Source organism: Amblyomma mixtum, chromosome 4 (genome assembly GCF_055824585.1).
Source record: "Amblyomma mixtum isolate Tamu chromosome 4, ASM5582458v1, whole genome shotgun sequence".
Taxonomy (NCBI): Eukaryota; Metazoa; Arthropoda; class Arachnida; order Ixodida; family Ixodidae; genus Amblyomma; species Amblyomma mixtum.
The window spans coordinates 115771218-115786837 of NC_143015.1; the positions used below are offsets into that span (position 1 = coordinate 115771218).

A 15620-nucleotide genomic window follows, 5' to 3' on the forward strand; every position below is an offset into this window, starting at 1 on the left:
GAACGGGGAGGGTGGAAGCTGCGTGAGAACCCTCTTATGCTTCCTATGGCGTCAAGGCTGCCAGAACCGAGGCCCTCGCTAAGCAATTAACCAAACAAGGGAAGGGGAATGAGGGGCTCGTTATAAATATGAAAGAAGCCAACAGCCACAGAAACCAAGGTGCACAGGGGATTTTTTTTTTAACGTATTTATTTATTTTCTGGTGTTGATCAATTTAGAATAGTACTGAATAGGTTATCGCTTAAAGCTAATTGATTAGAAAAGCAGAAGAAAAAACAACCACATGCCGCCGGTGGGATCCGAACCCACGACCTCCGAATTCCGCGTCCGGTGCTCTACCTCTGAGCTACGGCGACGGCTGTCAAATCTTCTGTTTTCGGGGGTATTTATGTTTACAAGTAACCTAACCTTGAGAGTGTTCATCAGCGCCACCCACGTTCATAAGCGGCGGACGTAGAACGTCCTGAGTTACCGCAGGTGTGACGTAGAACGTCATCGAACGGGGAGGGTGGAAGCTGCGTGAGAACCCTCTTATGCTTCCTATGGCGTCAAGGCTGCCAGAACCGAGGCCCTCGCTAAGCAATTAAGCAAACAAGGGAAGGGGAATGAGGGGCTCGTTATAAATATGAAAGAAGCCAACAGCCACAGAAACCAAGGTGCACAGGGGATTTTTTTTTTAATGTATTTATTTATTTTCTGGTGTTGATCAATTTAGAATAGTACTGAATAGGTTATCGCTTAAAGCTAATTGATTAGAAAAGCAGAAGAAAAAACAACCACATGCCGCCGGTGGGATCCGAACCCACGACCTCCGAATTACGCGTCCGGTGCTCTACCTCTGAGCTACGGCGACGGCTGTCAAATCTTCTGCTTTCGGGGGTATTTATGTTTACAAGTAACCTAACCTTGAGAGTGTTCATCAGCGCCACCCACGTTCATAAGCGGCGGACGTAGAACGTCCTGAGTTACCGCAGGTGTGATGTAGAACGTCATCGAACGGGGAGGGTGGAAGCTGCGTGAGAACCCTCTTATGCTTCCTATGGCGTCAAGGCTGCCAGAACCGAGGCCCTCGCTAAGCAATTAAGCAAACAAGGGAAGGGGAATGAGGGGCTCGTTATAAATATGAAAGAAGCCAACAGCCACAGAAACCAAGGTGCACAGGGGATTTTTTTTTTTATGTATTTATTTATTTTCTGGTGTTGATCCCATGTCACCCAAGCCAAGATTTCAAAGACCATGTGTCACTTTTTAAGGACGTTGCCGACATCATATAAATGTGATCAACGAAGTCTTCAGAATATTGAAACCATGGTTCAAGATTAATTCGCTATGTAATAAAAAAAGGAACTGCATGCAACAAAGTAACAGATCCTTAGCGCACAATGTCATGCTTTTCCAAGCAATGTCTTGCACATCTTTTCTTAACTTAATCAGTAAAAGGTTTTGCACTGTAGGTTGAAGAACAGTTGATCCTGACAGCCATGTTTCAGACTTTCTATGGCAAGAAATAATCCTCAAGGTGTCGTAGCAGCTTGGGAATTGCAACTAAGAAAAAGTGCTGGGTGGCTCACCATTTCCAATGCCTCCCTGAGCAGACCATTTACTGCACCCGTGCTCACAACAACAGAGCCAGGAGGCACACCTATGCAAGAAAAATAGACCCAGAAAGAAAGGCTCCAATTTTATGCGTTCCAACAAGAACTTGCTCTAACTTTTGCAACGATAAAGGTATGAACAGAAAAAGCATACTTTCCAGCATGTTAAATTGGTACGTCTGAGATAAGTGTATCAGCCATCAATGATCCGAAAGAAGGTATTGGATGACAGGTTATGTTTTCCACTGCATGCAAGGTAAGAAAGACTCCATGTCATGTGCTGCTATGACCAAAATTGAACAAGCTCCACTTCAGAGACAGAAAAGTTGGACGCGACAATACCATTGCACCTTTAGGCATGAAATGTATAGAATATTAGTGTTACGCAGAATTTTTTTTGAGAAACTTTAAGAAAAAGAATAAAACACCAATTTCTGCACCTAATCTGAAAACATAACTACATCCCGTATAGTCCTTCCCAGCAATTACACCAACCAGGCAGCTCATAAGGCACCTACCTACTCAACTCCTTGGACACAACCTTCCAGACAACGGAAAGCAGTGAGAGCGCTCCTGAATTTCCTAAGGGACTCGGGTTGCATTCCCACCTATAATCTAAGTTTTCTGTGCGCGCCCTCTGTCCCTGTGACATAGTGGTCGATGGACACTTGACAGACTCATTTCTTTGCCGCTCTTTTTCCTTTTTTCCCCTTTGTTCCCCTCCCCAAGTGTAGGGTAGCCAACTGGGCATCGCCTGGTTAACCTCCCTGCCTTTCCGTCCTTTTCTCTCTCTCTCTCTCTCTCTCCTACACATTTCACTCGCAAAAGGTAAGCAGTGCAGGCTAAGGCCAATTTAAAGAGCGGATAGGAGGGCGGACAGTGTACTCAACATAATGCTACTCCTGTCTTGGCACATGCTGACATCATGCAGAAATAATTAAAATGTACAAATAAATTTTTTTGTAACTTCATCTCCTTTTACCTGCGCCGCACATCAGCACTACTACAAAGCCCCCTCTACAAACTTCTGTGGGATAGGAAAATGGCTGGCCCTACTAAATAAAAGGTCAGCTCATATCACAAGCATCGTCAGGGACCACCTCGTCAGTGGACCACCCACCGACGCCACCGCTGGTGCCAATGCGGAAGACAACCACGTCCCGGCAGCGGGCGTAGTGCAGTAGCTTGAACACCTCGTGCAGCAGGATGGACAGCGACGGGGCTCCCATGCCATGCTGGAGAAAAAAATAGAACAAGAACTGTGACCTCAGCGAACCGTAAGGAGGTTAAAACTTATTTCGAAGCGAAAACTTCACTACGAGACCTCGTGCTTTGATCGCCAGGTGCCTAGTTTTGACCTTCAGCTGAGTTAGAGGTCAAACCGTGAAAAAGAGAAAAAGAAATTGAATCAATAGATATGAACGCGAGTTGAACCCGTGGCTACGCAAACAAATATCCTTTAAGGGCCGCTCAGCGAGACCGCTAGCCTATCGCCACAGCCAACACGCCTCGCGTTAAACTGCACCACACTCTCGCGCTGTGCACTGGAGAGCGTCGTCTTCATCAACTTCCACCTGCTCCGTCCCGCGGCACTGCCTGCTCACCGTCGTCTTCTACGTAGCAGAAATCCGTGCTTTCACTCCAATTCGAATGTAGTAAACATTCTCTGTAGTTTTTTTATTAGTTTATAGTTAAGTATATAGTTAAGTAACCACACATACGCACCGAGTGTTTTTTACATTTAATTTTTCTGGCTTCTCTTTTCACATGTTGCCTTGTTACAGAGTGTTTGGTTTGGTTTGGTTTTGTGGGGTTTAATGTCCCAAAGCGACTAAGGCTATGAGAGACGCCGTAGTGGAGGGCTCCGGAAATTTCGACCACCTGGGGTTCTTGGAGATACTAGTTTTTATTATATGTTCACATTATAAGCATGCTACAAGCATATAAATTATGTGCATTTTATAAGCACAAACATGCTTCAGAACTTTGCTGACAAATGGTTATGTTGTTCTGAGCACAGTCTAGCTATAAATTTTGATCGCATTTGTGTACTGTCAGGACAGAACAAAAAGTGCACAGCACATATGAAAAAAACACATTCTTCCATTCTATTTTTGGTTGCAGCATAAAACTACCCTAGTATGACTCATGTGTCTGTATAAAGGGTCCAGCAAAGCATAAATTCACATATAGGTTTCAAAGAAATATCTTGGTGCACAGTAGAAAAATACACATGTGCATGTTCATGTTTCAATTCAGACTGATAGTACTTTATGTCATCAGCTGCCATTTAAAAGGTTCCTGGGCCCAGACAGGCTGTTCATAATTTAGCCGTTAAGTCTCTTCAGGACTCATTTTCTCTTCTGAAGAATAAACTAAAGTGAAAAAAGAACTGCCCGCACATGCTTACACACAAACAGTGTTCTTTCATAGTAAGTATAGCTTGGCTTCGAGTTAGTTGGTTGAGATCTGCTTTTATTGTTTAAATCTTCACTTCAGCAAGGAAACCAAAATAAAGTTAATTTCGCCAGCACCTGTGTAAGTTTGGTTTTTAAAAATCCTTAAGGCAATATTTAGTACAGCAGATTCATGTTATTCGTCTCCATAATCTGAACCCCACATATTATGGACAAATTCTCGGTCCCCTTTGATTAGTTAAAACTATCAAAGAATCAACAATGTAAATTTGTTCTAGAAAAAATGACACATAGGAGGATTTTGTAGTCTGACATTGCCTAGTGGGACAGACACACGTGGTTGACACATGAAAAGAGAAATTAGCTGAGGTTTAGCTATGGTAAAACCGGGTGCGCTCTCGACACTGCCACCTGGTGGAGTGCGGCTGAAACGGTTGCTATGACAACGGTGCTCCATCTGTTTGACCTCGCTGCTGCTAAAGGTCAACCGTGGCGACCGCCGGGAGCTACGCGATGGCTCTAAACCTGACGCAGTATTGCTTAGGCAATAAAAAAATGACGCTACTAACATCAACGTGCATGAAGATGTGAGGAGCAGGGGGAGATGTGAGGGGATGTGAGGGTACAATGTCGAAATGAGCATTTACGCCACTCAATCCTCCTGACATATTCCTGCAGCTAATATTCCTATTTTTATGCACAAATCCGGCAGTAGGCGTAACTTTCAAAGATCGCCAGATGAAGCAAAACCTTGAAGTTGCATACCCATAGGACAATTAAGCATGTATGGGACAGCACCCGCATGCAAACTTTAGTGTTCAGTTTTCTGGCACATTTGTTACATGGCATTTTTTCACAGACTACTAGCCATCTCAGCAGACTGGCGCCACAGCTTGTTCAAGAGTACCTACAAAAACGATATTAGTTCCCGAAAATTTTTCTAGCATTTTTAGTGTGCCTCATCAAAAAAACCATGCTCATAAATAGGAAAAATGGAGCGTAATCTGTTAGACAGATAAAAAGGATTAAAGCAGAATTATTTCACTGCACTGCAATGCATTACGCAGAAAGACAGCCTTCCAGTTTCCGCCCGCTGCACATTCAAAAAAGGCATTTAGAGAACTAAGCTGACAAGAATAAGGTTTTAGATTTAACGACGAGCACTTCAGTGGCCTACCTCCAGCTTGCTGGCAAAGTCCTATAGTTGGTGAATGAGCAGCTGAATTGCAGGCTAAATGACTGATGACCAGAGAAGACAAAAAGTAGAGGCAGGTTAGGAAATTAAAAAGAGGTGATGTTCAACAGTCCGAAGAATGAGTGACAACTCATAATTGGTGGTGGGTTAATGGCAACAAATAGTAACACATTTAAGTTGAACAGCCATGGCATGTCCATATTGTGAAAGAGAAACCCATTGCTTACTGATATCCCTCACAAGAAGAGCATATATCCAATGTTCCCTGTCAGGATTCACCAATGAAGCCAAAACTTGGAGGCTAACAAAAAGCCCAAAATGAGACAAGAGACAGCACATTTAGCTGTGAGAAGGAAAACGACAAGAGTGACATTGACAGAAAGTGAGCTGCATGGATTAGTGAACAAACGTAAGTTGATGATATCATAGCTGAAATGAAGGGGAGCAAACAGATGTCAGTAGAAAAGTAATGTGCAGGAGAGATAGCTTGTACTCCGCTCGAGTGACAATGGATACCAAAGGATGGAACCGTAGCCATGGCCAACAAGAGGAGGTGGAGCGATGGAGGCAAGCAATTCACAAGCTCTACCCAGAATGAGGCAAGAGTAATCAGAGATCCCTGGACAGTCCTCTGCCATGCAGTATGCAATGAACACAACTAAAGCGATTTTCTTTCTTTTTTGCTTTTTTTTTATGTTCCACTCATTTTGTGTGTGCTGTGTAAGAGCGTGGGTGCAAAAATGCAATGAAAAAGTGGGAAAAGTGACTTTGCATGCCACTGCCTGCTGCACACACGAGGTGGAAACCTTGTCAAGCAGTTAATCACTTTAATTCCCACCTCCTCTGTCACTATGTGACGAAGATGGAAGTAAAATATTGTCCCTACACCTTGAACTCTGCCTGTAAAATCAGCCAGGGTACCACCTTTCCAGCATTTCTAAATGCTCTGCGTGATGAGTGCATGAAAGTGCACATACTATACTGCCAGAACACAGCACATGAGGTCCATTTTATTATAGCACCAGCATCTCCTATCTTCATCACTCTCTCCCTCACACAGTGTAGAGTGATAAGCCAGCCAGAGACCTGATCCTGCAGCCAACTTTTTCACCCATCCGCAATCTATCTCTCAATTCAGCTGATGGTGCTGGTGATAAGTTATCAATGATAAGATGGACGATGTGGCTATGACATTCACAGAGATCATTTCTGTGAGAAGGGTCTCATCTGCTATCGAGGGAGAACAACTTCCTAATACCAGTTACTATGCCAGGAGGTTCTGCGTTCAGAAAAGCAAGGCTTGGCCAGACAAACTGCACAACTGACAACTCTGCACTGAGAAGCAACAAGCCACATTTGAGCAGATATGAGCCAACTGTTATAGACACATTTCTAACGCACCAAGACGGGTTTTCTTAACAGGCACTGAACACAACAACTCCCTATGTTTCTACAAAGCAAATCTCAAAGCACCAGAGGTTCTAAATGACTAAGTTTTAGAGATTTAACGTCTTCGCAGCTACTTCAGCAGATTTTAGTTTTTGTAGTCTATAAATAAGTGCATAAACCTGATGTCAGGACTTCTTCAATGCCTCACGTTTCGTGCATTTAGCCTTGATGACTGCTGCACTGAAACTTATCACTACCACTGCTACTATTTATTTATTTAAATATACTGTCAATCCCCAGAGGAATTGTAACAGGGGTGAGTACAAGAAAAAAAAAATTTTACGGAATTGGTAACAAAGGATTATACCAGAGACAGAGCGGCTCAATCGACTGGTCACATTATTACAAGATGTGTCTAAGGATATGTACAAGGAATTGAAGAGGCAACACAGAATACTTACTGTGTCTCAAAATACATATATAACAATGGCAAGTATATAATTTGTAAAATTAGGATCATAAAATACATGCAAGAAATGAAACACCAAACACTGAAAGCACAATGATCAATGTAATAACGACACAGATATCATTAAATAGTTTTACTCTGCGTTTGGCCACAGTAGCACTTCTTCTACAAGCTGGGTAAACTTATCAGGCGAGCTCTGTTGTGCAATTACTGGATCAAGTTTGTTCCATTCGCGCACTGCGAGAGGAAAAAAGGAGTAGAGAAAGGCGTTGTTTTTACACGAGAATTCCTGAAGCGTGAGAGCGTGTTTGCGGCGTGTGTTTCTAGAGCAGTTGATAGTGAGAAGGGCACAACTGTCACCAATTTTATAAATGTGCAGAGCACGACTCTATGGTGTGCATACTCACGCTGACGGAGAGCACGGGCCCGACCTTGTACATGGAGTAGCGGCCAGCGTAATGACTCAGGTCACAGAGGTCGGAGCCCGTGGGCAGCTTGACCCCGAGCTCCTGCTGGGCCAAGCGTGCAAACTGCTCCATGCGTGACGGTGTGCCCCCCATGCACACAAACTGCAAACATCGATGCACACATGAGCACACAAACTGCAAACATCGATGCACACATGAGCACACAACCATGTTGACAAAGAGAGTTCACGCAGGGTTCGTGAATGCCTTTTTATTTAGACTAATTCATCTATTAGCTGACACCTAACTATGCTTCATTATTCCAGAAGCAAAGCTATTCAATACAGGCATATTACCTCGTGAAAATACGAGCCAACCAATGATGAAATTTCTTTGCATCTATATTGATGTACCGTATTTTCCGGTGTATAAGACGCGGCTTTTTTTCGAAAATCTTGCTGGTGCGTCCTATACAAGGGTGCGTCTAATATGCGAATTTTTCATCTTTTTGTGCGAGTTCATCGATTACTACAGTTCATGCTCAAGCTTTTTTCACCTAAAAAATATCACTACCAATAACGCGGTTGTAACACGGTTAATACTTCAATACCGAGACCGCCGTGAGCGACATTCTAGGTGATCTTTATCATGAAACGGCGGGGATGACGACTTCCGGGATCGCAAACGCGCGGCTGTTTCGGAGGCCCCAAGCAAAAGTAATGAGAAGCGCCAAAAGATGGTGACAATCGCGCTTCTCGCCATTGTCAAGACAAGCCGGCGTTCTTTTTTAGTCACCCTTTGCAACTTTTTTTGCTCCGTGTACGTAGTGCATGTTTCAGCCGAGTTGCTTCCAGAAATGGGTGAATCTTTTGATAGCGCATCTGAAGATGAAGACTTCGAAGGTTTCAAGTAGAAATAAAATGTTGTTATGGACATATGGGGAGCTATATCGTTTTTTTTCTTTTTTGCTAAAACGTGGATGGGTATGGCGTGAGTGTTGCCTTTTTTGATCACTTAGCATTGCTTAAGAATTGCTCACAGGTACGGTGCATTTCGCGATAATCACGCAAGCGTGTTTAATTAAGCCTCACTAGCCTAACTTGGTAAACTGGGGTGCGTCTTATACACGGGTGCGTCTTATATACGAACCTTTTCAGTGACAGCTTGCAAATATGGCAGGTGCGTCTTATACAAGGGTGCGTCTTATACACTGGAAAATACGGTAGTTGATTTTTCATAGTAAGATATGATCACTTTTGCCTTGCCTGATGGATAAAACACTAAGCAGTTAATCTGCTTCATTTCATGTTTTGAACTATAAATGTTATTTTCTTCAATCTGGGAAGGTGAGCAATCTCGCCCTTTATTTCAATTCTGCAGAGTTTCTTTAAACTCTCAAAAGGTGTTAGCTGCATTTCTGTAAAGCAGGGACAGCGTGTCATGTGACACAGAGAAAGGCTTCGGAAGCATTCTCAGAAAGATAAGCTGTGATAAGGAACAAAAAAGACAGATAAGCGCCAGAGTAGTACCCTGAAATGTAAGGTATGTGAGGAGAAGAACTGTCAATGATAAGAAAGATATGTGGTGTCAGACGGAAGAGATAATTCAAAATTAATTGATGAAACAGTGCAGAAAAAACACGCCTGAAGAAGTGGTACAGGAAAGCGCAATGAGTGCTTGTGTTATCTTATTCATTACTGGTCAAATGTTTAGAGGAATCCCCCAAGGTGGAGTAGATTTGTAATAAGGGAGTAATTACTCATTGACATCCACCCGAGCGCAGCCATACGGCTACAAAGGAAAGCTATACAGCTGTATAGCTTTCCTTTGTAGCCGTATGGCTGCGCTCGGGTGGATGCCAATGAGTAATTACTCCCTTATTACTTATTCATTACTGTGTTTCGTGTGTTTTCTGCACCGTTTTGTCAACCATAAGCTGCCAACTACTGTACACATTGAGTAAGGGGAGTGAATACATACACCCACACCCACACACAGACGTACACACACATGTGGTCAAATAACTGACTGCACTTGTCACGACTGAACAAAATGCATGCGAAAAGAAAAAAATGCATTATGAAAGAAAATAAGTAAAAATATAAGCATACACAAAAGTAACCGGGCGTAAAACACAAAGATATCTACAGAAAGAGCAAATAGATGGTAGCCACATGGGAGATTAATAAAAAAAGAAGTCATGACTCATATGTACTATCAGCAACGAATGAAACGCGAACAAGAAAACTGAGGTGGCAACATAAAAACACCAACATATTAGCTCCTCGAGTGAAAACACAAGCAAAGTCGAATAACACTTCTGAAGAAGAGTCTTTCGACCTTCTCAGTTAAAATAATAGCAGCTAGTATTGAGCTTGCCCTGGCTAAAAGCTGCGCATTTTGCTGTCCGTGGTTCAACTCTCCTGTTCGCGTTTCATTTCTTGCTGATAGTACATAAGTAAAGGTCACAGATGTCACTCCTCCAAGCCTTTCAAAGGTAACAAAGAGTGACTAATGGAGTTCAGAATTCGAGACACTTTTTCCACAGCTGCGCTTTCCTCAATAAAAGCAGCTCACCATAGGGGAAGCTGAAACCATAACCTTATTCAGCAAGACAGTCAAAAGAATGAACAACATGCACTCCTGTGCATTTGGAAAGGCCTACGTTCAGACTGTTTAAGCCCTCTCTAACTCAGGATATAAGGGTGGGAGCTTCACAATTGTATGTTTATGACTTTTCAGACAAATAAAAATGTTCTATACAAGAGTGAGCATAAAAAGCACACACAAGCAAATATACTTTATATTTTTTTTACCAAAACCAACTTCTATGGCATATGGTATGAAAAGGAAAAACATTTGCATAACATTATGAAAAAAGATATACATTCAGGAACAAAAATGTTGCTAAGCAAAGGCTTGCAACAAAGACTTATCAAGAAAGTGTTCAGTTACTGTTGTGTAGCACAGCTTTAGTAAGAAGAAGAGCAAGCAGAGGATCACTTCCTTAAGGTGACTTCACGCAACTATGATGCTGATACAGTCAAATCGATCAGATTGATTTCAACAGAGATTAAACTACTCGCAAAACAATACTCTTAAAGTTCACATACAACCAAAGCACAGACACTATGCCTCAGTTGTCAAAGAGGCTTAACGCAGAGTGTTGAGGCAATCTACATTAGAGCTGTGCACGGGCCGCAAATTTCAGCCCGCGCCCGGCCCGAGCCCTACACTACTGACGGAGGCCCGGCCCGGCCCGACACTGAAGAAACCTAAGCCCGCCCGGGCCCGGCCCGACCTGGAAAACTGAAATTGAAGTGACGATGAAACAGAAAGAGATAATGTAAGGAAAATCAGTTTACTTCAATGTTTTTAAAATGCTCGGCTCTCATGGTTTAGATGAAAATTAGTGAGTATATGCAAACACGGCGCATGTAGAGAGTTATAACTCCAAGTTATTATGTAAAAACAACAAATCGTCCATTGATGACGGCTTGAGCAAGTGCGGCGCACCTGCATAATGAACCCGGCAGCGCTGAAATTTCTCCCGCTGCTTGAACTGGTAGCCGGAATGGCTAACACTTTCTTGGCAAGAAGAGAAAGCTTTGGGTATACGTCGCTGCCTTGCTTCTCCAAAACTGTGATAGCTCAAACTCTGAGCAAAGGGTCGACTCTGTGGCCACGTGCTCGCTAAGCTCGTCTCTTTCGGCACTCCGATTGCTGATTTCGTCGCTCCACTTGCTGAACAAATCCATGCGCGGCTTTTTCGCAGGAGGTTGTTCCTGCATAGTTTCCGGCAACTCCTGTGGTGTCGACGCGAAGAGCTCTCGTATGCGCCCGTACACTTCATCGAGGCTCCTCGGCGGAAAGCATCCTAAGGTGCCGAAATTGTGGGCAGAACATCGTTGCTATCTTGTGCTCCATGGTCAGGGTAACATTTTTCTTCAGGAAATGTTGGGCACGTTGTTGAATTTTCGCCATTTTCGTGCCTTCGGTTCGACACACCTCACCTTCCTTTGTGCCGTGTCATTTGGGCTCGGGAGACCACTCATGTGGAGATTAGATTAGTTTTGAACCTTGCAACAGTAGGGCGGCTGGAGCCACGCAGGAGCAATCGCGATCGCAAAGCCCGGCCGGCCCGTCCGAGACAAATATACCGTGGCCCGAGCCCGGCCCGGGCCCTGGTGAATAGACTTCCGCAAGGCCCGAGCCCGGCCCGCGGGCCAGGCCGGGCCAGGTACGGGCTTTCGGGCCGGCCCGAGCCCGTGCACAGCTCTAATCTACATTCTCTTCAGACGCTTTGAAGCAAAGTTTCAAAATTTAGCCAGGTGCATCTAGAAATACAGAAGTGCTCATGTACTGGCAAGTCTTTAAGTCCATTATTTCAGAAGACAACACCACGCTAGCCCAATAGAACATAACCAGCCTCACCTTGACGTCTCCGAACATCTCCACCAGGGGATGGGCAGCAGTGGACAATGCCAGGTGGTACAGGTGGTCTGAGCTGAGCTTTGCCAGGTGTGCGTTGCGAAGCTGCACTCGGCCATCTTTGCATTCACTGCTATGACCAGAAGAAAATGCTTTCACCACTGTGCACACATCAAGTCGGAAGCACAGATCAATCCTAAGCCTCTTGCACACTTCAGCAAACTTTTTCTTGTTTGTATAATTCATCCCTTCTCTGATTCAAGGCAACGACTGTTACTTTAAAAAAAATCTCCAGTATATCACCTTTGCAAATAACTGATTAAGCTGTCCTCTGCTAGTTGACAGAGGTAACTATAAACGGTAGTAATGTTGTCAGAACAAATATAAAAACCATGCAAAAAAAGAAAACTGACCGAGGTTTTCTTGTTTTAAGAAGCACTGCTGTCACTAAATGGCGATTTTAGCAGTATTATAACAACTTCTTCGCAATAATCTACAAGTTATTGTATCGGGATGTGTCAAAACTTTTAAAACCGATACCACGATTCAAAGGAAACAGAATTAGCAAGGTATGCTGCTAGAAGAAAAGATTTGCAGCTGACTCGTCCATTTTTTGCACGCGTTGCATGTGGTTAAAGTGAAATAAATGACACCCATGGAGAGGTCCATGAAAACGTAGCTACCTTCAGTTTATCACGGTACGTGCTATCAACCAAAAAAAATGAAAAAAATTGAGATGTGAAAACAAAATATTACAACCTCCTAAATGAAGAAGAATAAATGTAAACAGAGTCTGTTGTCATTCTTGAGGAGAAATCACTGCAGTTTAGAAGTGACAATTTATCATGCAAGTGTTTAATCACCCTGAACTAGGTTAATCTAACTGACTGATCTAGATCCGTTTGGCTCTGTTTGTCAAGACCTGTTTACTCTGAACTGACCTTTTTATGTTTCATTTGTTCCCAATAGTATAGTCACCAATTCTATTACCAACTTAAAACACTGACGTCACTTCATCTGTCTGCATGCACTCTGATGACACAATATGACAATAAAACTTGACACATTCTCTCCCTAACATAAAACATTGACATGACTTCCTTATTTCATTTGACCATTTACAATCAAACAAAGCAATAAAACTTATCTTCCTATTCAATGCCTTTTTAATGCATTGTTAAGTATAGAAAGTGGAAGGCACCTTTTCTAGATATTTCAATCTAGGTGCAGTGAAGAGCAAGCCTGGGGTACAGTTGTGCATACTGGAAGAACTGACATTTTTCTTATATGTTTTCATGGAACCCAATGTCTCCCTCATGTAATGTGGATGCACATGTGAAGCAGTGATAAAAGTGCATGCAGGTACGTAGGATGACAATGCCTTGCTAAGTCACTCGGGACATGAACTGCAAAGCATGACCCCACAAATTCGTTTGTTAGCTTTAAGGCCCCCCACAAGGTAATCCCCATCTTTATATTTGTTGGTACATTTCTCATCAAGTGCTTATTCATGAATTTCTTGTTTGATCCAATTTTTATTTGACCTGAGAAGCAAATATGCAACATATAAGAGTTGTCAATGAAAATGCCAGAACTGCAACTAAGGACGTGCTTGTGGTCACAATGTTCAAAAGGGTGAGGCAGTGGTCATCCCATATACATCTTGAGGAACGCCAATGGCATGTCCTTATGATGTTCAGCAAGTTTAATTCAGGGTTTAATTCATTCCATGACTCTTTGCAACTATTCTGTTCCTGACTAAAATAAATGCAAATATTTCTCAATTTCCAGCAATGAAAAAAACATGTCCACATATTCAAATGATACGCATTTTCATGTGCAGAGAAACGTTTTACATGAACCAGTACAAGTAAACCAAGAAACATTGTTTTTCATATATGTAAATTACATCATTTCATCAGTGGCATAATTAACCATGGAATGCACAAAAAGCTTTCAAATCTTAGTATATTATAGTTACCTAAAACATAGCTCCGGTACTGCTATTTTTATTTTCTTTCAATGTTCACGATGCTTTGACGATTCCTCTCAAGCACACTTAGTAGCACAAAGGTGAATGACCAGGCCACTGTCGTACCCGCAGTTTGTCTCCGCTCCGTTTACAGGCCTTAAACGTGCAAAGCTCATGCACTCAAACACTGTTCCCAACAGGGCCTGATAAGATAAACTTAATGGCTTAGCTTGTGCAATCACAGCACCTGTCTCCTTTGCTATGTGAAGAACACTTACGCAGCACAAAATGGCCCATAAATAGCCCAAACAACGTACGACATAACTCCGTGGACTGACCACAGAATATCTTGGTGTGATTAGTTGTTGTTTTTTTCCACACCAAAATTTTTATTGCATTATAAAGCCGGCTTTCTCCACGGACTGCACAGAGCTAAATATGCTATCAGTAAAATGATGCAACATACGAAAAAAGTTTTGAAAATGAGGTACGAAAAAAGCGATAAACAAAACAAGTTTTTTTTCTGCAAACTTCATGATGTTGGGTGAACAACTTTAAATAGACAGCGCAGCAAAAACTGAAGAACTGCTGATTGCATGCTCCATGCAAAAGGAGATGTTTTCAGAGGTTATGGTCAACCTAAGTGCTTCTGTCTGGCATGGAGCTAAGAACCCACTGAATCACTGAATACGTGAGACAGAGCGAGGCAGAGAAAGCCTTATTTTGTTTCCGAAGTTTGGGTCACTGTATGGTTCAAGTGGGGGAGGGGCACAGATAGCTGTGACTAATGCATGAACAACTTCAACAGGGTGGTTAATTAACACCTGAATAGATGCTACAAATCAAGAGCAATATACGTATTTTTTTTTTGCAGCAAGAAACAGAAACAGTGGGAATGGAAAGTTGTAAATGTGAGCAAGAAAGCCATGCGAAGCAAACTCAGTCAAATCAGACTTCCAAAAATCAATTGGGACCAATACGAAACCAATTCAAAACCAAACAAAACCAACTGAATTTCAAATGGTTCTAACTAAGCTTCCAGGGATTCCAGTTTGTCTTCATGGACTGGCGACATTGAAAGAAAAACACTGACGGTGAATTACTCGCTCGCTGGAACGCTATAGCCGGGTACAACTCAAGAAAGAAGTGGCTTTTCCACGTCAAAGGACCCCCCTCCCAGGCAATGCTGTGGGTCGATTCTAATTAGCCTGCTATACCTTCACAATGCAAGGAGCAGCAGATGAAAGGGGATATTCTCTCCCTGCATTGTGACGCTAGCAGGTTCATGAGAATCGGCCGATGCCATTGGCTGGAAGGGCATCATTTGGCAGGGAAAAGCCGCTTTGTTCATGAGTTGTATCCAATTATAGTACGTTTTGAATTGCATTGTTCACAACATCGTCTTTACCTGCCCGGTCATGAATTACCTAACGGAACTTTCAAAAGCACAACTGTAACCAACCAAATTTCAAGGAGCTGTAATTTTGTTTCGGAGGTCCCATTTACCTTTTCTGATCGTGAACACAGAAACAAAAAGCAGCACAGCTAGGATCTCTCTTTCTTGATAGCACACAAGTCCTGTCGTTTGTAGCGCCCTCCCAAGCAGAACAGGTAATCGGTCCAATATTGGAAACATATTGGCAATGGCCAATATGTTTCCACAGCAAAACCATCCATTTGCAATATCATGGCCAATTACCTGTGCTGCTAGGACTCCTGCCCGCCCAGTTGAAAAAAATCATTTA

General features: G+C 42.8%; 1 protein-coding gene and 1 non-coding gene across 3 annotated transcripts in view; both read right to left on the minus strand.

Annotated features, from left to right (window-relative positions):
- The window catches only part of LOC149347994 (uridine phosphorylase 1-like), a 42179-nt gene that overhangs the window by 7017 nt on the left and 19542 nt on the right, over positions 1 to 15620 (minus strand). Inside the window, exons 2-5 of one of the 2 annotated variants that reach the window (XM_089587840.1) lie at positions 11907 to 12033; positions 7473 to 7634; positions 2716 to 2830; positions 1572 to 1642 (exon numbers count right to left, since the gene is read on the minus strand). In XM_089587840.1, coding sequence (XP_089443966.1) covers positions 1572 to 1642; positions 2716 to 2830; positions 7473 to 7634; positions 11907 to 12033 — 475 coding nt within the window. Of the gene's footprint in view, positions 1 to 1571; positions 1643 to 2715; positions 2831 to 7472; positions 7635 to 11906; positions 12037 to 15620 lie in introns of both variants that reach the window. The other variant, XM_089587839.1, reaches the window with a different exon arrangement.
- On the minus strand, positions 285 to 356 carry TRNAP-CGG (transfer RNA proline (anticodon CGG)). The gene has a single exon. It is a non-coding gene; the product is annotated as a tRNA-Pro (tRNA).